Here is a 22,844-nt window from a genome sequence, read left to right as displayed (position 1 = left end):
AAGAGTCAGATACTAGAGATTTGACTCTTGGGAGATGAAAAAGAAAATTGTGTTTTTGTTGGGATATTCTTTATACAGATGGAACTACAGCCTTGGTGAAAGGCATAACAAATCTATCTAATCCTTAAATCTGGGAATTGATGAAGGACAGGAACAATAATTTGGAGGTGGAAATTACATATGGAGACATTACTTACCAAAAGAAATGCTAGGGTATCCCAGTTAGATGTATAGGTGAAGGTTTAATCAATATTGATGTTTCTGGTTGATCTCTGTGTGATGCTTGAGATTGTAATGTTGGAAGACAAAAAGTTATTCTTCCTCATATATAGCACATTTTCATCTATCATCTCTGTGCCTTAATGCTAGCTGCCCAAACCACCACCCTCATCCATTCCCCACTTCACGACTAGAACATACATTCCTCACTTCAGCATTTTTCAATCTCTGGTTTTCTTAAAGGCTTAATTCAAGTAATACTTTTTATATGACGTCTTTTCAGATTTCCTCCTCTCACCTGCTAATACCCTCCCCTATATTAATATTGTATCTCTTTTATATATTTGTATATGTTGAATCTCTTGGCTAGAATGTAACCTCCTTGAGAACAGAAATTTTTACTTTTACCTCTTTATCCCCAGTGCCCCTCATAGTGAAAATCCTTCACCTTCTGTTTCTTGTTTTAAAGTATTTGTTGAAAAAGTTGATTGATCACCAATGTAACTTTTCAGAGTCAAGTGACTGGATTATATAATCTACTTTTTTTTAAAGGGCATTAAAGTCAGGAAGTGGAGAAGAAAGGGAAACAAGTAATAAGAATCCTGAGGAGTCAAAATAGAATTCTCAGCTTAGGAACAGAGTGCAATGTTCAGAACAAAGTGAAAGGCACCAGGTCATGGCCGTCCTGTGAGCAGAACACCAGGGATGCAGACTTGAAGCAAGAGGTCCATTGACTTTGAAAGCGAACACAAGACAAAGGAAGAAAAAGGTTCTATGCCTTTCCATAAAATAGCAAAAACAGCCTGGATCTGTGGTGGGAATTGAATGAGCTAGTAACAAGAACAGTGACTTCAGCAGCCCAGTTTTGGAGAAGATTTTCATCTGGAGAATAGACAAGAGCTTAGTGCTTTAAATCAGAATTCTTAACCTTTTTGTGCACCATGGATCCCTTTGAGCTATTTTTCAGAATAATATTTTTAAGTGCATAAAATACATAATAGAGGAAGTCAGTTATATTGAAAATGTTATCAAAATATAACCCCCCCAAAAAATTTATAGACCACAGATGAGGAACCCATGGTAATTCAAAACTGAGTAAAATAACCATTTATATCTCTAACTCCAGCCTAAACACCACCACAAATGGTTTGTAACAGAGCTTCCCTTCAAAAAAAATTTTATTCCCCCAATTACATATAAAAACATTTTTTAACATTTGTTTTATTTTTTAAGTTTTGAATTCCAAATTCTAATCTTCCCTTCCCTTCCTCCAGGATGGTAAACAATCTGATACAGATTATATATGTACAATCATATAAAACATTTCCATTTTAGTCATCTTGTAGAAGAAAACTTGAATTAAAAAAGAGAAAAAGTGAAAAATAGAATGCTTTGGTTTATATTCAGATGTCATCAGTTATTTCTCTAAAGACAGCATTTTTATCATAAGTCTTTTGGATGCAGATAGCAATTTTTATCATAAATTCTTTGAAATTGTCCTATATCATTATATTGTTAAAAATAACTAAATCAGTCACAGTGGATCATTCATTATACAATATTATTGTTATTTCTTCTGGTTCTATTCACTTCATTCAGCATTAGTTTAAGTCTTTCCAGGTTTTTCTGAAATCACCCTGCTGAGCTTCCTTTGAACTATAACAAACAGTTTTACTTGGTACAAAGTTAACTACTGTAAGACTGGACTTGGTGGGGAAGATGTGAGGGAAGGAAGGATAGCATTAAAGAGGAAAAAGAAAGGAAAAGACCAAAAATCCCAGGATTATAACTTTAGAAAGCAAATCTCTCCCCCTCTTGATTTACCTGGGGGCAACAAGGAGGCATTACTAGGAGAGTGGTGGTATTTATCTATCAAAGGGTGTTTATGTAGGGACACAATAATGTATCACAAGACAGGGATAGAAATATCAATTTGTAAGTTACTTATTTAGAAGGGAGAGTTTAAAGCCATAAGAACAGTTGAAATGTTAGAGGAAACAAATGTAGTGACAGAGGAGCAAAAATGACACATGCTAGCAAGGAGAAGAATAGAGGATAGGAGAGACACTGGAAGAAACTGATAGCAAGAGAAAGGGAAAAAAAAATCCATGATTTCTACAGCATGAATAATAATGTAGATTGTAACACTGTTATACCTTGAGATCGTCATGATTTGCTGTGCCCAACAGAAAAGACCAAATATTTATAGTAGCATGTTTTGGGTATGTTACAAATATTATCTCATTTGATTCTCACACCAACCCTGTGAGGTAGGTGCTATTTATTCCCATTTTACAGTTATGGAAACTGAGGTAGGAAGAAGTTAAGTAACTTCCCCAGTGTCAAAGAGTATTAATTAGAGTTTGAGGCTGGATTTGAACTAGAACTTCCTGGATATAGCTCAACTCTCAGTACATCCCTCTACCTTTTAATGAAAATGTTCATTGAACTTAAATGCATTGCTAGCCACATAATTCATCATTGGGACCACACTTAAAGCATCTTCAACTTAGTCTGACAAACCTGGGCTTCAGCTCTGCTAGCATGCTTTCAGACACCAATTGATTAATAATCATTTATTAAGTGTCTACAAGATGTGAGGCAATGTGCCAAGTGCTGAAGGCTGAAATTAGAGACATAAGCGGAACACTCTCTCTGGGAGACTTACATTCTAAGTTGGGGAAGTGGTATATGTGTCTGTGTATATATATGTAGTTACAAGGAACAGAGTGCAATGTTCAGAACAAAGGGAAAGGCTGGTCATGGCTGTCCTGTGGGCAGAACATCAGGGATATTACAAGGTAATTTGTGTTAAAGGAGTGATTGGTAAAGGTTTCATGTAGAAGATAACTGAGCTGATTTTTGAAGGAAAGTAGAGATTTAAGAATTCTAAGAGGTAGAAGGAAGTGAGAAACAAATGCCAGCCTTGAACAACTAAACTAAAGGTGTGGCTTCAGGAGCTGGGGTTTGTGAGAGATGGCAAAGACTGTAGGGAACACAAAGGAGAGTAATGTTCAGTAAGACTGGAAAGGGAGTTTTCCACCAGGTTATGAAAGACGTTGAGAGGCAGTTTTTTCCCTGGAAGTAAAAGGGAGCCACTGAAACTTCTTCAGTTTGGGATTTAGGAAAATCACTTCTACTTGTGAGGAAGCAATAGAACAGAAGAGACTTGAGGCTAAGAGACCAGTTAGGAAGTGACATAGTGCAGGCCAATGTTAATGAACTAGGATGGTGGAGTATAGGGAAGGGGACATATGATGCATCATAATAAGATTTTAGTGGAAAATTTTGTGCATAGTGGGTACTTTTGCTGACTCTTGAAATGTTTAGGAACTGGGGGAGGGAGGAAGGCTATTGTATTTAGCTAGTAGGAGACATTTTGTGATTTGTAGAAGAGTTGTTTCTCAAACTTTTTGGTTTTAGGACTCTTTATACCTTAAAAATTATCGAGGATTCTTTATGATCGAGATAAAATGAGATCTTTCAAGACAGTTGTGAAAATCGAGTAAGGCTTCATCTATTTCAAAGTTTGAGTAGGCCTGAAGGATTTTAAGCTTTAAGTCAAGGGCATACTTAAAGTCTCCTTCCTGCTATCCCTTCCTTATCCCCCAAGGCATACTTAAGTCCCCTTCTTGTTATCCTCCCTATTTCAGCCAAATATGGGCACCTATGTACTTATTGGTCAAGTTCAATTTCTTGAATAGTTCCCGCGTTTAGATTGTAAGATCCTCAGCCAATAAGGATGAGGGTCAGTGGTGGGAGGGGAATTTGTGTTAGGGATTAACCCTGCCCCCTACGGTGCTTCCTCCCTTCGATTGTCTGCTCGGTGGCTGGGGCAGCCGTTCTTGAGAAACGTATAATAAACTTTGCTTTGCTTCTAGAGCTCTATCCAGTTGTTTTATTAATGGTTTCTGACCCACACATTTAGAAAGTATTTCTTTTTGTGAGTTATCTCATGTTGTCGATGTTTAGTCATTTTTGATCATGTCCAACTTTGTGGCCTCATTTTCCTTAGCAAAGATACCAGAGGATTGGTCATTTCTTTCTCCAGCTAATTTAATGGATAAGGAATATGAGGCAAGCTGGGATAAATGACTTGCTCAAGGTCACACAGCTAATCTAAATTGGATTTGAATGCAAGTCTTCCTGACTCCAGGCCCAACATACACTGTCAGCAACAATCTTAGAAATTAAAAGCATATTTAGTATGACCTCACAGCTCTAGAAGAGTCTTGGGCACATCTGATCTCTGTTGAGAACCACTAGTGTAGCATATTGGTGGAGTAGGAGGCCAATTTGCAGGAGATTTAGAATGGAATGAATAAAAAAAGCATTTCCACAAACCACCTCATAAAAAGATGAAAAGGCAATTTGGGGCTAGTTGACTTGCCTAGGGTCACACAACTCGTGTTAAGTGTCTGAGGCAGGATTTGAACTCAGGTTCTCTTGACTCAGGATCAGTATTCTATGCATTGGGTCATCCAGCTGTCTGATATACCATTGCTTTTTAAAAATAATATATAATTCCACAAGTTAATTTCAAAAGTTTCCTAATTATCTGGTACTTCTTTCTGTCCCCTTCTATGCATAAACAACAACAAAACATTTCATTAGCCCTCTTGTTTTTGACTCCTCTCTTGTTAACCTCTCCCCTCCCCCCATCAAAACCCAAGGAAAGAAAAAAACTAAATCACTTTTTTAAAAATCACTTAAAAAATCAGCATAGACAAAACAAATCCACATAGTTGCCATATCCAAAAATGTCTTTCTGCACCCTTTATCTCAACTTCTCCATCATGGGGTAGGTAATAATGCTATCATTGTATTGATCAGAATTCTTAAGCCTTTCAAAGTTGTTTTTCTTTAAAATGTTGTGGTCCTTATGTAAATTAATCTCCAAATTCTGCTCAGTTTCTGCTATAGAGATTTTTAAAAAAATTTCTCGGGGTGAAATACTATTCCATTACCTTCATATGTAACACAATTTGTTTAGCTGTTCTCAAATTGATGGCTGATTTAATAATAGAGTTTTAGTTTTTAGGGTTTTTTTTTTGCCTTTTTAATTTACTTTTGGGGATTAAGAAGTTTATTTTTCTTTTAGCTATTTTCTTCCTACTACTGATATTATTGTCCCACTTAACCTGGCCCTCTCTTGTTCTTCATATTCCTTGTTGGGTTCTCTTTGAGTTTTGATTCATTTATTTTATCTCTGTTTGAGTTCATTCAACACCTACTATAAAAGGCACTGAAGTTATAAAGATAAAACAAATAAACTGAGTAGGGAAAAGTAGGAGGGGCTTTGGAAGAGGGAGAGAGAAGATTGTTTACTTTTTTTCCCCAAGTTTGCTTTGTTTTTTAAAGATAAGACAACTCTTGAATTTCTTTAAAAGAATGGGAAACTGGAAGTTCCTTCCCTCTCTCCACCCCTCTGTTTTACTACTTAAGTGTCAACCTCCTCTCCCCACCAAAAAATTTCTTTCATAACATCCTTAACTAATGAGTTTCCAGCTTTTGTTTGAATATCTTCTTTGACCAAGAACTCACTACTCAAGAGATAACATGTTCTATTTTGAGACATTGTTGTTTATTCTTTCTCAAATTAAGCCAAAATAAAAAAACCAAAATTAAGCCAAATTTCATCTACCCCATATTCCCCTAATTCTCCTTCTGCCCTCTATGACCCAACAGCATATCCTTAATCGCCCTTCTCTAATAAATAACATGGTTTTTATACCATGTGTAATCCTTTGTTCCGCTTTAATTTAATGATTTTGCAAGACAGTCTGGGTTAAATGACTTGGGGTCACACAGCTAGTTGTGTCAAATGTTTGATCAGATTTGGATTCAAGTCTTCCTCTTTTCAGTTCTGGTGCTTTTTAAATTATGGATTGTGATCCCCTATGGGCTCTACTAACTGTTGTGGGGATTGCAAAAAATTTGACAAGAGTAAAAGATTTCCGAAAGCAACCACCAAAAATTAATTCAAAATCAAAGTGTTATGTTTCTGGCAGCATTTTCCCATAATGCATCATCACCCAACTTCACTGCAGCCTTGGTTCTGAACACACAACACACATACTTTGCATGTGATGCTAGAAACATCTCTGCTCAAATTTGATATAGCATAGCATAAAAAATTATTGGGTGAAAAGGGGTTAACTGAAGAAATTGAAGAAGCTCTATACCACCAAATTGCTCCCAATCCTTCATTTTAGTCTTTCTTCTAGGCTAAAGGAGCTTGAGTCCTTGAGCAGAGCCAATCTAATAAACATTTACTAAATATCTATTATGTGTCAGATGCTAGGAATACCCTGACAAAAATGGGAGGGAAAAATAGCTCAAGGAACTCATTCTATCTGGGATAAACATGTATGTACATGCTTAAGGAGGGACTACTAACACACTAATGACTGGGGAATTGGGATGATTTTAAAGAAGAGCCAAAAAATCATTTTGGCTTATAACAAAAAATATTTGAAACAAGTAAATGGAAACGTCTAGAAAGGTAGTCAGTTCTTCATAGTGAAAGACTTTGATTTTATGTTTTTACTTTCAATTAGATATAAACGAAAAATTTTAGCATTCATATTTTAAAATTTTGAGTTCCAAATTCTCTCCCTCTCTTAAGAAGACAAAGACCTTGATATAGTATATCCATGTACAATCATGTAAAGCATTTCTATGTTACCCGTGTTGTAAAAGACAATGTAGAACAAAAGAAAAACAAACCCAAGGATAGTAAAGAAGGTAACAACCTAAACTCCCCCCCAAAACACCCATATCTGTCTCAATCTTCATTTTTCAACCTTCATTTCTTTCTCTGGAGATATGTAGCATTTTTCATCATTAGTTCATGAAGGACTTGTAAATGCCCAAACTGAGGAGTTTGTATTTTATTCTAATGGCAATAGGGATCGACCTGAAGTTCTATAGCCAGGGAGTCCAGAGATAAGATTTATACTTTGAGAAGAGTGTTTCTAAATGAACAAAAATCAATTCTTTCTCTCCCATCTTAAGAAAAAAAGAAGAAATAAAGCTCTTTTAAAACATCAATTATGTATAGCCAAGCAATACAAATCCCCACATTTGACTATAACCAAAAATTATATGTTGAGAAGATTGTTTTGACACTTTTAGAGAGAGGTTGGACTTAAGAGAAAAACTAGAAGCCAGGTATTACCATGGTTAGGTGAAGGGGCAGGTCAATTCTCTGAGAGCCTCCACAGCTGTGAATCCTTAACATTTAAAGGAGTTACAAAGCAGCCTTCGCAGATGTTCCTTGTGGATTGGGAATGAAATAAATTAGAGGAAAGAGGAAAGAGGTCAGAGAATGCAACATCTTCTCAGTCTCCTTGTATCATCATCATCCTCTCACACAATAGTACAGAGAGCAGTCCATTCCCATTGCATGGCCATCCTCTAAACAATTACAAGTTGATTGTATTTATGTGGTAGCTACTTTTTTAAAAATTCAATTTTTTTTGAAAAACTAGAATTTAAATGTGTGTATGGCCTTAGGATTGGAGAGGGGGAGGGATGTATTGACCCCATACTGAGCTGACCTTTTTCTGCTAACCTTAATGCTGATGTGCTTCAAATTCCTGACTTCTCTTTCTGCCCAAGCCTATAGATATAGAGCTTTGTACCTCTCAATTCTATCAGTCCTGTTTTACAATATTCATTAGTACTCTATGTTGTTGCGCTGAAATTGTGCCAAAGCATTAGAATAACACCCTAGTTTGCAGACAGAACTGGCTCCCTTGTCCCCTTAGGCATTTGGTTTTCAACCATGGGGTTTCTTTCTTTCAAAGCATGTGTATGATACTGTGCATAGTATTAATGTTCATTAAATACTTTGAGATCTAAGATGTTTGATTTCACCTCTTGGGATCTCATTTTCCTCATCTATCAAATGTGGGAATTGGAGTACATCACTCCTCGGGGGCCCTCCTAACTCTGTGATACTATCCTAGAGATAGAGACTTAGAAACGTTTTGTGAAACTTGCCCTCTTCCTCTTTATGCTGCAAAACGAGCCTCTTACGCTTCATAGCATCATAACCTCCCTGTTTCTTTTGCAAGCTTTTGCAGTAATAGGAAAACGAGAGGAGTCATTTGGGAGAACTGGGACAGAAATTGAGTTCACTAAACATTGAGTATTTTAGGGCACTGTGCTAAACAAAACCAGGGGGAGGAGCAGGAGGAAGGGGATACAGAGCTCAAAAGGAAACTGAATCTTTTAAAGTAAAGCTCTCATAGGGGAGAAAAGCCCAGTTCCTAGTCTGGTGCTTTACTGGGTTTTGTACTTACATACACATACACATACGCATACACACACACACGTACGTCATTTTATGCATGTCAGTGATCTGTAATTTAGTTTTTTCTATATTTTCTTGCACTTACATACATTGTAAGACCATTACAATTTAGGTGGTCTCATAATTGCTGTCTCTCCTTCCCCCCACACCTACCCAAAAAAAAATCTGAAGCCACTTGGTTGTAATATCCAGCAACAGACACTTACCCTTTACTTTTTCAGCTGAGTGCAACTGGATTGATCTGTTGGCATTACTTCTGAGACTTTACAATCACCTCCTGAGGAGGCATCAATGTAATGTAAACCGACATGTTTATATATATTTATACTAGAATGATAGGTTTTAAACTAGAAGAGTCCCCCACAAAAATCTAGCCTAACCCTTCTGTTTCAGAGAGGAGGAAGTTTAGGCCCAGAGAAATTATTTGACTTGACCAAGGTCATATCGTGATTCAGGAATCAATGTGTTTTTTTTCCCCTAGTACTTGTGTATTTACTATTTCTTCTCGTGTAATCATCCCCTCAGCCCTTCCTCTGTTCATTTGTTATTTTGAATATAGAAAGAAGTATTCCAGTATTTCCTCCCACCTACATGCACATAAACTCATATAAATAAGCACATGTGTGCACACAGATATGCATAAATACACAGACATGCAGGCACACAAGTGTATGTAACGTGTATACATGCTTGTGCATGTTTATACAGATGTATGTAATATATTTATGTTTGTGTATGTATATAAAATTCTACTTTAAAGATAGCTGCTTCAGTTTACCAAGCCCTGTGAAACATGTTGCAGATACACAAACACACACAATTATTGTTGGCTGATTGCCTTTAACTTTTTCTCTCATCTCAGCCTTCTTCCTCACCTCCTAGGCCAGGAGCTTGGGTTCTCTTTCTGCACCCCCCACCCCAGTGATTTTTCTAACTGAGTAATGAGACTTGAGCTGCCTTAGCTCTAAGTCCCTGCAGCCTAGCTCTTTTTCCAAAGAAAGGCTGAAACCCCTAACTTGCCGGGAAAGAGAAAGCTTACATGTTGACGCTACCTCCTCTTAATGGCTTCCAGATCTTCTCCCCTCCTTTGTTTGTCACAAACCCTCAGGCTCCTTTTAAAAGGCATTTACCAGTAGCTCTAGACGCTTCTAAGAGATAGAAATGTTGAGTCTAGAGTCTTAACCTTGCTACTGATGACGATGTATTTCTGGGTGAATCATGGTCTTTTGGTAAACAGGGAAAGAATCTTGAAGATTAATGATTTGCTAAAAATAGCAGAGTTTCTCGTAATCTTTACTCCCCACATTGCAAATATGCTGAGAGAGCATGGGGGCTCATGCATGTAAATATATGACTTGCTGGGATAGATAGGATTTAGCTAGGGCTGGGACTATATCTTAATGATCTCTTTGTGTTTTTTCCCCAAATACTGGAGCACACTGTGCCGTTACAGATATCCCCCTAATTGGTAGGGTCAAATGGCAGCCATGTGGCTAGGTTATAGTACTTTATAGAAGAAAGATGAGATGAATAGGATGTACAGCTAAGCACCATCAACAGCTAGAAGGAACCCCAAAACAACAAAATCTAGAGCCTATTCACCTGGTTTTAAAAATAAGTTTAGCTTTGTTATTGTTCAGTTGTTTTTCAGTCTTTTCTGACTCTCCCTGACCCCTGGAGTTTTCTTGTTGGCGATACTGGAGTGGTTTGCCATTTCCTTCTTTATTTCCTTTTTACAAATAAGGAAACTGAGGCTGAGATAGTTAAGTGACTTGCACAGGCCCACCCAGCTGGTAGGTGTCGGAGGTTGGATTTGAACTCAGGAAGATGACTAACTTCAGACCGGTTCTCTCTCCACTGAGCCACCCAGTACTTGATGACTGTGTTATTATTTAAAATTCCTTTGTTAATCTTATGTGTGCATTTAAAAACCTTATTCGATCCTAGGTTTTAGCCGAGGGACAAAAGTGTTGTTGACACAAGTTAAGAACTCCCGCCCAGAGATTATTTACTATAACTTCCTCACTTTACACCTTAGAAGAATTCCCCTATTTGGGGGAGAGGGAACTGTTCCCTTCAGAGGACATAAGGTTAAGCAGTCATTTGGGTTGATAGCACATATTTGTGACTTGTAACTGGTTGCAAGACTAACTTAATTTCATCATTGGACTAGATACCCTTTGAAGGGTGTGGCTAGGGTGTATGTGTAAAGGTCCTGTGTTATCTATGTCTTCCGTCTTTGACCCAGTTCAGACCTTGATGGATTTTTTTTTTTTATCTGCTCCTCCAGGCAGCTTTACCCAGCTGCACTGGATAACTTGTTTTAGTGCCCACATTTTTTTTTTTTCCCCCTGCCAGAGGCTTCCCTTTAAAGCAGGAGGGAGACCTGCTGCAAGTTAAATGCCTCTGACTGTCCAGGTGAGTGTCAGCATTTTGAGCTCATCTTTCGTGTATTTTTCATGTCTGTCAGTTGTACACTGAGCTCCTTGGGGCCTTGCTTGGGGAACTATTTGGGATAGCTGTAGCATTTGGTTTTCCTTTTTGGATGATGAAAAGGGGCAGCATGATAGAATAGTGCTGGACTTGAAATCTGGGGAGTTACGTTTAAATATGGTGTTCTGAAACTCCCGAGAGGCCACTTCCCCTCGGACCCTCAGTTTCTTCAAATGTAAAATGTGGGTTGTATTACCTACTTTATGTTATAAAGAAAGTACTTTAAAAAAAATTAAGTAATGATATTTCCTTCCCTTTCAAAACTATCACATTTGTTTCTATTTGTACATATTGTCTCCCCAAAGAGAATGTTAGTCCCTAGAAAATAGAAAATATTTTCTCCCCTCTTCTTTTTTTTCCTTGTGTCTTTTGCATCTAACAAAGTCTCACACATGCTATGTGTTTAATACATACTTGTTGATTATTGATATAAATATGGGTAATGATAGTGATAGTTGCCACATTTCAGAATGACTTCTATATACAACATGGATATGCTCATGTTCTTTTACTGGGGTGACCATTATTATTAGACTTTGGGAAAGAAAGGGACTGTAAGCTTTCCAGAACCCACAAATAATTCTTCCCCCTCTCCCCACACTTCCTTCCTCCCTTAGAGAGAAAGTGAAACACTTAAATATAGGTGGAACTTCTTCCAAGCCCGAGGCACTGTCTGTTAGGAGTTAGGTGTGTTCCTATCTCCCTGATACAATTAATCCTCAATCCTCTCTTCCCCAGTGAATACACATTGCTTATGCTTGTGGAGGAAACGCCACATACCTTTTGGGTGTAGTAGGTGTTCTGTTAATTGATACCCTATAATTAACACATAATATCTCACCATCAAAACACCTAAGTCAACTTGGTTCCCTGTAATTAATTATCTGTAAAGTATAGTCAGAATGTGTGCTGGCCTATGAGTGACTAGATAGGTATGATGTGAAAATGTGTTCAAAGGAATGCTAATTTACTTTGGAAGCTGTCCATGAGTGAAAAAAAAAAAATACTTATTGTTGTTGCTACCTCTTCCAAGTGAGAGTGTTGAAGGAGGAGCATGACTCATTTTGCCTTTTTCCCCTCCTCTTTCTAGATGTATTGCCATCCTTAAACGTGGGTCCTTTCAAGAGCTTTAGGGAAGCTCACTATCACGATGGCCAAGTATAAACTTGTCTTGTTAAGGCATGGAGAAGGAGCTTGGAATAAGGAGAATCGTTTTTGCAGCTGGGTGGATCAGAAACTTAACAGCGATGGAGTTCAGGAAGCTCGAAACTGCGGCAAGCAGCTCAAAGCCCTGCACTTTGAGTTTGATCTTGTCTTTACCTCTGTCCTTAATCGGTCCATCCATACTGCTTGGCTGATATTGGAAGAGTTGGGTCAGGAATGGGTCCCACTGGAGAGCTCTTGGCGACTAAATGAAAGGCACTACGGGGCCCTCATAGGTCTTAACAGAGAGAAAATGGCACTAAATCATGGTGAAGAACAAGTGAGAATCTGGAGAAGAAGCTATAATGTAACTCCGCCTCCCATTGATGAATCCCATCCTTATTACCATGAAATCTACAATGATCGGAGATATAAGGTTTGTGACGTGCCTGTGGATCAGCTGCCCCGATCCGAAAGCCTAAAGGAAGTGTTGGACAGGCTTCTTCCCTATTGGACTGAAAGGATTGCCCCGGAACTGAGAAGTGGAAAAACTGTTCTCATCTCGGCTCATGGCAACAGTAGTAGAGCCCTCCTGAAACATCTGGAAGGTATGAAATGTGGTGTTGCTTACGAGATTTACATGATGTGCTTATGGGCTATTCTTGGTTTAGAAAGGATGTAGTTATTAATACATTAGCTAGATATATTTGAATACCTTTGTCTTCTTAGTCTCTTTGTAATTTCAGGTCTGAGAACTATCCTAACTTAAAAATCAGATTATGTATTGTGTTTCTTTCCAGACAACAGCTATATAGGGGAAAGAAAAAAATGAGGAAATGAAGTTACTGAGTTTTTCCATCCTCGCTATGCTTTTATTATACTACATACTAGGCAGGGAAGTTAGGATAGAGTGCCGGGTTCTAGAGTCAGGAAGACTCATCTTCATGAGCATAAATCTGGCTTACACAACTTACTAGTTGTGACTCTGGGTAAGTCGCTTAACTGTGTGCCTCAGTTTCCTCATTATGCATGTGGAGGAAATACCACATAACATTTGGGTGTAGTTAAATGAGCTGGAGAAGGAAATGGCAAATCACTCCAGTCTCTTTGCCAAGAAAACCCCAAATAGATTTGGGAAGAGTTGGACAAGACTAAGGAAAAAAAAGTTGAACACTAGTGATATAAACACAAAAATGAGATAGCGCCAGCTTTCAAAGAGTTTTCATTTGACTAATGTAGATTTTCTCAACCTTATTTTATATCCTGGACCTTTTTTGGCAGTTTAGTAAAGATCAATGAGCACCCTCTCTGAATGATGGATGAAAAATACATAGCAAAGAAAACTGAAGATTAATAAAAATAAAGATGCAGTTTTTTCTCCTATCAGAGTTTATAGATTGCTCCTCAAGTCTATTCATAGATTCCCTTGGGAGTCTATGGACTTCAAATCAAGAACCCTAGTATTGGGGGATAAATAGGATCAAAAATATAATAATATACATATAAACATACATACATATGTACAAAATAAATATGCAGTGATTTGATGGATAAGAATTTACTTAATTTCTTTATGTGCCAGAATCTGTGAGAAGTACTTCAAAGTATTATTTTATTATTTCTTCATAACAACTCTATGAGGTAGGTACTGTTATCCTCTCCATTTTATACTTGAGGCAACTGAGGCAAATAGAAGTTAAGTGATTTGACTTGGCTAGGATCACAAAATTAGAAGAGTCTGAAGACTTATTTGAACTGGGGTCTTCCTGACTGCAGACCCAGTGCTCTGTACTTGTGCCATCTAATTCATAGGATTAAAGAAAGGGGTGCTAACAGCTAGAGGAATTGGAATAGCTGTTTGATTTGAGTTGAGCCTTAATTTGGTCTAAAGATTTCAAGATGTGGAGATGAAGAATTAGAGAATTCCAGTTATGAGAATGATCTGTGCAAAGATATGGATGGAAGCTGGAGAAAGAATGTTATGTACAGGGAATAGTAAGGAGGTTTGGTTAGGAACTGGCAAGGCTGGAACCAGATTTCGAATCAAATTCTGGAGTTCTTTGTTCTGATTAGCTTGTGCCAACTTTAAATGCTGTTTTAATATATTCAAAGTTCTTTTCTGTGACTAATCCTCAAACCCCACCCTTCTCTTTTCCATGACTAGCACAATCAATTTTCTGTCTGTGGAAGAATAAAGGAAAAGGACATTTCCCTCCAAATTTACTTAGCGTCGCAGAGGGCAGGCCCTCTGCCCAAACAGATTTTCCAGATAGCTGAAATTTAAGAGCTAAAATCTTTATCTCCACTATTTCTAAAAGTTCTTTCTGTAGTTTGTATGCTTCCCTTCGTTCTTAAGCAACATATCAGAATGAGTACCCTGAACCATAGTTTATAAAGTTGAAAGTTTTTAGAATCCCCAGCTCCCTTCGAAGACTTCTTTTGGGAAATCCTTAGTTATTATCTGAGCCCCAGTTCCTGATGATGTATTTTCTTCTTCCTGAATTAATCACATGTTTGTGCTTTTCTGTGAAATGGATGAAATCAGTAATAGAATGTAAACTTGTTGAGGATGGGAACAACTTTGTCTTTATAACCTCCAGTGCATTGTTTATAATAGTTACTCAGTAAATGTTCATTGGATCAAATGGAAGCTTAAGTAATAAACTATATAGTATTTGAATTATAGCAATACAGCGAAAGCCTCAAAGGCTGTCAACATTTTAAATTTGTTTTTTTCACATACTGATTCAGTCTACTGTACTTTGAAATCTTGTGATGGCTACTTTTTATGTGTTCTTTTGATTGTTCCTTTGTCAGTTGTTACTATATAATGTACTTCCAGACTTCTATTCCTTTTTGTTGTTGCTGTTGTTTGGGGTTTTTTTTTCAGTTTTGTCTGACTCTTCTTAAGTCCATTTAGTATTTTCTTAGCAGAAGTACTACCTTAGTTTCCTTCTCCAGCTCATTTAAACAGATGAGGAAACTGAGGGCAACAGAGTTAAGTGACTTGCCTAGGGTCACACAGTGTCTCGGCGAGATTTTAACTTGGGAAGATGAGTTCTTCAACTCCAGGCTTGGTGCTTTATCCACTGCACTACCTAGCTGCTGCCCCCTTTTTAAAAATATGTTGCTCTTGCTACTCTTGTCAGCTGGGAGAACAGAAACTTCACACTACTCCATGTAGAATAGGTACTAAGGAATAGAGCCATGCATAAAGAAAAGAGATTTAGTGTGAAGATATTGACATTTGTTTTTGGCTGGTGAAAAAGCCCTCATTTGCTTTTATGGTAAAAATAGCTTGCCGCCTAAGCTTTTACCAGGTGTTTTTCAGTTTTTGTTTTAAGACTTTGACTGCCTAGATAAGAGCTGATGTAAATTAGATTTTATGTTCCTATTACCCATGTCTTCATTTAACTTTTCATATAGATTTTAAGTCAGGGCAAGGACCTTATCTTTTACCGATAGTAATCACATATTCCATATCTCATGGAATCTCCATATCCATGATTTCAAGAAAAAAGTATTATTCCAACAAGCCTTTTAAGTCTTTCTTTCCTAAGGCAATCACTGTTAAGTGACTTGCTTAAGGTCATACAGCTAGGAAGTGTTAAGTGTCTAAGATCAAATTTGAACTTGGGTCCTCCTGACTTCAGGGCTGGTGCTCTATCCACTACACCACTTAGCTGCCCCCAATGAGTAGATTTTCAGACTGCACCCCATTTTTTTCCTAAATGCTTCCCCCAACCAAAAACCCTATTTTCATTGCTCAGATCAGGGCTTTGCACTTAATATGTGCTCAGTAAAATCATTTTGAAAGAAGATATGTAGTACCTTTAAATATTTTTTACTCCAAATAAGATTGAGAATTCCTTTGGGGAGAGTGGGGAAGGAAGAGCAAAATGCATTCTGAAACTGATGTCTTGGAAGTATTAGGTGGGTAGTAGAGATACTTTTTTCTATCTCAGGATTGCAGTTGAAACTCACAACTCTACACAGAATTCCCTAAAGAATAAAGTCTTTAACCTCCCCTAGAGATAGTTCCTTTTTTTTTTTTTGAAGGACATTCTTATATTTAACATATTGTTCTAAGGTTCAACATCATTTTTTGTTCTTTTCCTCAGAGATTACTTTAGTCCAAGTATGGGTACAAGATTCTAGAGTTGTAAATGGATCTCCTCCCAGATCCTTCTTATGCCATCAACTTCCTTCTATTATGTATGACATTGAAGGTCCTAGTCACAGGCCAGTTTATTTAATTGTCCTCCAGTTATAGTTGTATTCTGAGAGTCCTTTAAAAGACAAAATGTGTACATGTATGGACCAGGAGTTACCGTTTTAATGGAAGGAGATTTAGGAATTTAGGTTTGTTATAAGAAAAGAACACGTGGAATATTATAAAGTGTTTTGAGGAGACCAATTAGGAACTTATTACAATAGTCCCATAGAGAGATAAGGGATTGAAATAAGATGATAGTTGTCTGAGTAGAGAGGAGTGAGCATATGGGAGCACTATTGTACATAGAAAAGTGATATCAAGTAATTGGATATTTTAAATGAGTAAGAACAGAGGAATTGAAGATGACAAGGAAGATTAGAGCTTGAATGACTGGAAGGATGATGGTATTCTCAGCAAAAACAGGAAAATTTAGAATAGGGATAGAATTTTAGGGAAGATAATGAATTCTGATTTGGACATCCTGAGTCTGAGATACCTAGGGACATATTCCATGGGCAGTTAGTAGTGTTGGATTGAAACTTGGGGGGAAAGGGGTTTGGGAATCATCTATATAGAGATAATTTAACAAACTCATGAAACCTGATGAATTCTATAATTGGAACGTCAATTGAGGTGGAGGAAAAAAGAACTTGAGCCAGAGTTGGGATACACCCATAATTAGGGAGTATATGAATCAGCGAAGGAGATTGAGAAGTAGTAGAGAGGTAGAAGGGAATGCCAGAAGAAGGCAGCATCAGAAAACCTCGAGAGCCTGGTCAACACCATCAGATACTTGAAAGAGGCCAACAAGATTGAGAAAGGGTCATTAGATTTGGCAAGTGAGGATATAGCTGGTAACTGTGCAAAGAACAGTTGAGTTGTGTTTGGTTGACATATTGCAGGCTAGGGTTAATCTCTAATTTTTAAAATTCAATATAGGGAATAAGAAAGAAAAAAAAGGTGAGAGGCATGAGGATTAAAACACTGTAGAAGAAATAAGGCTTTATATGGTAGTAGAAATAATACTGACTTTAAGGAAAAAAATATCTAAGTTGATATTTTTTATTTTCTACTTACTACCAAAGTGATCTTGGATGAATCACTTCCCTTAATCTTGATTGATTACTTTTTTCTGCCAAGTGAGTGAACTCTATTAAATATCTCTTAAGGACTTTTTGGATTCTAACTGCTACAGTTCTCATGGCCCAACCACTAAGGTTATGGGCTTGTATTCCTCAATCCATAGCACCCTCTGCTGGCATATTAGTTCAGACAACAAGTATGAGATGGAATTGAGAGTAGTAATAGTCTAATGAAAAGAGTAGATTAGGAGCTAGTCCCAGGCAGGAAATTGAATTTATATGTCCTAAATAACCTTCAGCAACACATCCAGAATTGCTTCATTTCTCTGGGTCTTAGCATCCTCATCTATAAAATAAGAGGGTTGGATTAGATAGCTGGTTCCTAAGTCTTTCTAGTGCTAATATGTGACTTGTGCACACATATTACAATCAATTTCTTACTGGAAAAATGGAAACTTAAAAGATTTTAAGTTTCTGAATTTTCTCAAATTTCAAAAAAAATTAAATATTTTGTACATTATGGGAAAGGGTAGATTTTTTCCTCTAGAAGAGAGGTCAATTTTTAAAAAATGGCTTATTAATGCTTCTCTTATCTTACTCCCTAAAAAACCCTCCTTTGCAACAAAAAAGAATAGTTAAGTAAAAAAAAAAAAAGAAAAGAAAGAAACACATGGTCATGTAGCATACCACCTGTTTCCTGAGATAGAGAGAGACATATAGCAAAGTCAATTCTCCAAAATCATTAGTCATCATTATGATGAAGGTTCTTAAGCTTTGCAATGTTTTCTGTTTCATTATTGTGGTCATCATGTACATTTTTGGGTTACTTAGTTCTGTATCATTTTATAAGGTCTTCCCAAATTTTTCTTAACATTATCTTAATTTCTTTTATACATAATTTCTTATGCCATAACAATCTATTGTTTCATACTCTACAGTTTGCTCAGCACTTCTTTGGTCAATGGGTACTTATACTTTTCTTGCAACTTTTTTCTACTGCAAAATACTAGAATTATTTTTTTAAGAACATGTGGTATCTTTTTCTTTTGGACATACTTGAAGATATATGTCTGGTAATGTATATGTCAGAAAGAATGTATGGTTCTGTGACTTTTGGAAGTTTGGGTTTTGGGGGGGTTTTGGTGGATGGGGAGACACTTGATTTCATTGGTATGGGGAACTCTAGTCAAGGCCCACCCTCTTTCATTGCAGATCTTTGAAGAGATGCCTGACTTTTCTAGCATAATTTTAAGTGATTTTCCAGAATGGTTAGATGCTCTCCCAAGCTCCACAGACAGTGTTAATGTGTCTCTCTCTTCCCATAGTGCCTCTAAAGTTTACTTTCCCTTTATTTGTTGTCTTTGTCACTTTAAATGTGAGGTGGAAATTGTCTTAATTTGCATTTCTCATATTAACTATTTGTAGCATTCTTTCATATGGTTGTTAAGCTTTATTTCTTTTGAAAACTGCCTTTTTATAGCTTTTGATCACTTCTTCTATTAGAAACCAATAATTTTTGCCATAAGTTTAAAGGAAATACTAAAAGCAAATCCTGGAAGCTAGCTAAGTAAGCTAGCTCAGAATTTCCTGAGAGAGGGAAATGAATTTAATCTCCTTAACACAAAGCCTAAAATTCTAGGAATGGGAGCCTAGTAATTATCTGAGTCCTCCTACCATATCTTTATCCTTCAGTATTTGTTCTTGAAGTACACTCATGTATATCATATCTTTGCATGGTGTAATGCAAAAACAAAAGGGGGAGTGTTCAGTCAAAGAACCTGGGTATGTATTTTTGCTCTCCTATTTTATGACTATGTTGACTTTGGAAAAACCATTTAATTTCTTTTGACCTCAATATCTTCATATTTAAAATGGGAGAGGAGAGTGGTAGAAAAATCGGTTGGGATTTCTAAGGTTCCTTCCAGCATTAAAAGCTATTATTTATGACCAGATATGCCACAAGAACAGGGAACTACACACACTCTTAAAGGTCAATCTGGGTATCCTTAACATATATTCCCTTCCCCTACATTCTTGGGAAGTGGGGGAGATTAGTAATGCAATTAAAGGAGAACCTGAATAATTTGACCATTATCATAGTTGGCTGAATTGAAAACAGTTTAAGAACCTCCTTTGTCTACATTCTTATGTACCAGATGTCCTGGATGATGCAGGAAGATCTGAGTTTAGCTGCAGCCTTAGACACCAATTGTGTGACCTAAGCAAGTCACTTAACTTTTACCCTTCTAGTTTCCTCCTCTGTACAGTTTGGTAATAACAACATCTACCTTGAAAGATTGTAGTAAGAATCAAATAAGTTCATATTTGTAAAGTGCTTAGCAAAGTGCTGGCACAAGTTGTTCAATTGTGTCTGATTTTCTATGACCCCATTTTGGAGTTTTCTGGGCAAAGATATTGGAGTACTTTGCCATTTTCTCCTCCAGTTCATTTTATAGATGAGGAAACTGAGGCAGGTAGAGTAAAGTGATTTACCTAGAATCATACAGCTGAGAAGTGTCTGAGGCTAGATTTGATCTCAAGAAAATAAATCTTCTGATTTCCAAGGCCAATGCTCTACCCACTGAGTCACTTACCTGCCTGTCACATGTGGGTGCTTAATAAGTTCTTCTTTTCTTATTTAAATGTGATATATATTTTTTGGAATATTGTGAAAGATTTCATCAATCCATTGAATGTTAGAAACCTATTAAAAGGAGCTTGCCTTGTGGAGATGTTTGTGATTAATTTTTATAGCTACCAGGCTCAGACAAAGAACAACATTGATACAGAAAACCATTTAATTGGGTTCAAAATGAATAACAAAGCAGTAACAAACACTCTCAGCCACATTCTCAAATACAGTTTCAGTTCACTTTTCTCCCAGAGTATTTCTGGTCATAGCCTCCTCTATAACTCACAGCTTTAATAGAGAAGGAACAGGCAAAATCTCAGGAACCTCAGTATACTCCTGGACGGGTCCCAATCTGCCTTGTTTCAGACACTATTTGTTAGGACCTCACTGTACTTGGTATCTTTCTGTTTTTCCCATGATCAAGACTCTTTTGTCTCTTTCAATTCCACAAATATTTATATACCTAATATATGGTAGGGAAACAAATTAAAAAATTTAATAGTATTTATTTTCAAACTACTTTGAGTCAGTCAACATACACACAGATAAGTTTAGTGGAGGTAATTTGTGTAATTTAAGGAGAAATCCTTGACAATTGGCAAATTCAGGGACAAGTTCATTGGGAACATCCTTGAGTTAATTCTTGAAGGATAAGGGTTCTAAAAGGTAGAACTGAGGAAGACGTTCATTCTAGATGTGGGAGATGGGAGATGATGTTGACAAAATGTACTGAGTTGAGAGATGGAATGTCTGTTTAGGAAATGGATAGATATTTGTTTTATCTAAAAAAAGAGTAAATAAGGGTAATATAAAATAATATTGGAAAGAAAATTTCAAGTCATATTTTCAGTGGCTTTTTAAATACTAGCCTGAATGGTTTACATTTGATCCATGGGCCAGTAGGGAGCCACTTTTATTTTAATGCAAGTGACATGGTCAGATTTATGCCTTAGAAAGACTTTTCAGCAGATATGTAGAGAATGGATTATAGAAGGAAGCAGGGAGACCAATTAATATAATAAAGTTATTTATCAAAGTCAAGATCAAAGACAATGAGGGCTCAGACTAGATTGGTGATTGTGGGAGTATAAGTAAAGGATATATATATATATATGTACACACACACACACACACATATATACATACATACACACACACACATATATATATATAACTATAACTAAGGTAATGAATGTGATGAATGTAAAGCCGTAGGTCTTGGCAGCTTATTGAATACAAAGGCTGAGGGGACAGGAAGACTTAATAAACGTGGGGGACTATGAAGATGGCAGTGTTAGCAGAAGTAGCTAAGTTCACAGGTGGGTAGGTTAAAGGTGACATTTAGGATAGACTGCCTGCCAGGCAACACAGATATCCAATTAAAGACGACATACTTACCTTCATCAATACTCCCAGCCTGGAGCCTTGGCCCCAGGTCTACTACCAGACTGGAAATAAAACATCCCAGCCACATGAATAGTGCCAAGGAGCAAGAGCACATTATTTTGGTCAGATATACCATTGCCATTGGGCATAAAAACATCTAGGGATACTGGAAGTAATCAGGGGATATATTACAGAATAAGGAAGAAGAAATTGAAGAATTACATTACATAGCTAGTGAAAAGCAGAGCTAGAGTTTTCTGTTTTCAAATCTTATGTTCTTTATGTTTTTGCTCATTTCTTTAATATTTTGATGCAACTTCTGAAGTTGGAAAGTCTACCTGCGAAATTACAGATAGGAGGAGAGAAACTGATTCTAGTATTCCTTTAACTCTTTTAGAATGTTTTCTTAAAAGCAGAACTGTCTTAATGAAATAATACTGATTTTATTAATATCATTTTGGGTTTGGTTTTTATGAGATAATAATGCCCTAGAATCCAAGGAAATTAAGAAATTGTAAGGCTAATAATGCCCTACATTATAATGTCCCAGAAATCTTAAAGAAATCTAGAAACTGGAAGCCTGAGTACTTAAACAGATTAGGAGATGTGTTGAGTGCCTCTACAATCTTTTTCTGCTAAGCCTCTGATTATTGAATTATAGGAGATGATAAAAGGAAATAAAGCTTGTAAGTGGCTTTTCTTTTCTGTATAGATTTATCTCTACTCAAAACAAAGAATTGCTCAGGACTTTAAAAGAACAAATTGTATCTTCCCAGACTTAAAGCTCTCAAAATTATTTTCATTTGATTCACCAGTTTGGCAATGGCTCCTAGTACTCAAAAGATATTTTTAAAAATAGATTTATCAAACATTTGATACATGAGGATCTTTTGTATAATGTTAGTAACTCGTAAATTATTAGATTTAAATTTTATAATGTAGCTCCATGTTAGAGCAGATTTATGATATCCCAGAATCTCAGGGGGAAGGGACCTCTAAAGATATGTGGTAGTACTTGGTGCTATTTCCATAGATCTGACTCTTCATTACCCCATTTGGGGTTTTCTTGGCAAAGATACTGTAGTGGTTTGTCATTTCCTTCTCCAGTTCATCTGACATATGAGGAAACCGAGGGAAACAGAGTAAGGTGACATGCTCAGGATCATCCAGCTAGGAAGCATCTAAGGCCAGAATTGAACTTGAGTACTTCTAACTCTAGGGCCAGCCCTTTATTCACTGTCACCTCACAGTCTATTCCAAACCTAAATAACAATCCCTTTCACATTATACTGCCTTTGGTTTGAAGATCTCCAATGGCAGGGGATGCATTGCTTTTCCAGTCGGTCATTTCCC

At 36.9% G+C, this 22,844-nt stretch overlaps 1 protein-coding gene across 3 annotated transcripts in view; it reads left to right on the top strand.

Annotated features, from left to right (window-relative positions):
- BPGM (bisphosphoglycerate mutase) overlaps positions 1 to 22,844 on the top strand; it is a 52,846-nt gene that overhangs the window by 12,839 nt on the left and 17,163 nt on the right. Inside the window, exons 1-2 of one of the 3 annotated variants that reach the window (XM_051963615.1) lie at positions 882 to 988; positions 12,123 to 12,783. In XM_051963615.1, the coding sequence (XP_051819575.1) occupies positions 12,183 to 12,783 (601 nt within the window). In that variant the 5' untranslated portion in view covers positions 882 to 988; positions 12,123 to 12,182. Of the gene's footprint in view, positions 1 to 881; positions 989 to 10,875; positions 10,958 to 12,122; positions 12,784 to 22,844 lie in introns of those variants that run through there. The other 2 variants (XM_051963616.1, XM_051963614.1) reach the window with 2 other exon arrangements.

This window comes from Antechinus flavipes, chromosome 5, assembly GCF_016432865.1.
Source record: "Antechinus flavipes isolate AdamAnt ecotype Samford, QLD, Australia chromosome 5, AdamAnt_v2, whole genome shotgun sequence".
NCBI lineage: Eukaryota > Metazoa > Chordata > Mammalia > Dasyuromorphia > Dasyuridae > Antechinus > Antechinus flavipes.
Note: the sequence above shows the minus strand (reverse complement) of the source record. Positions and strands in the feature narration are given on the sequence as shown.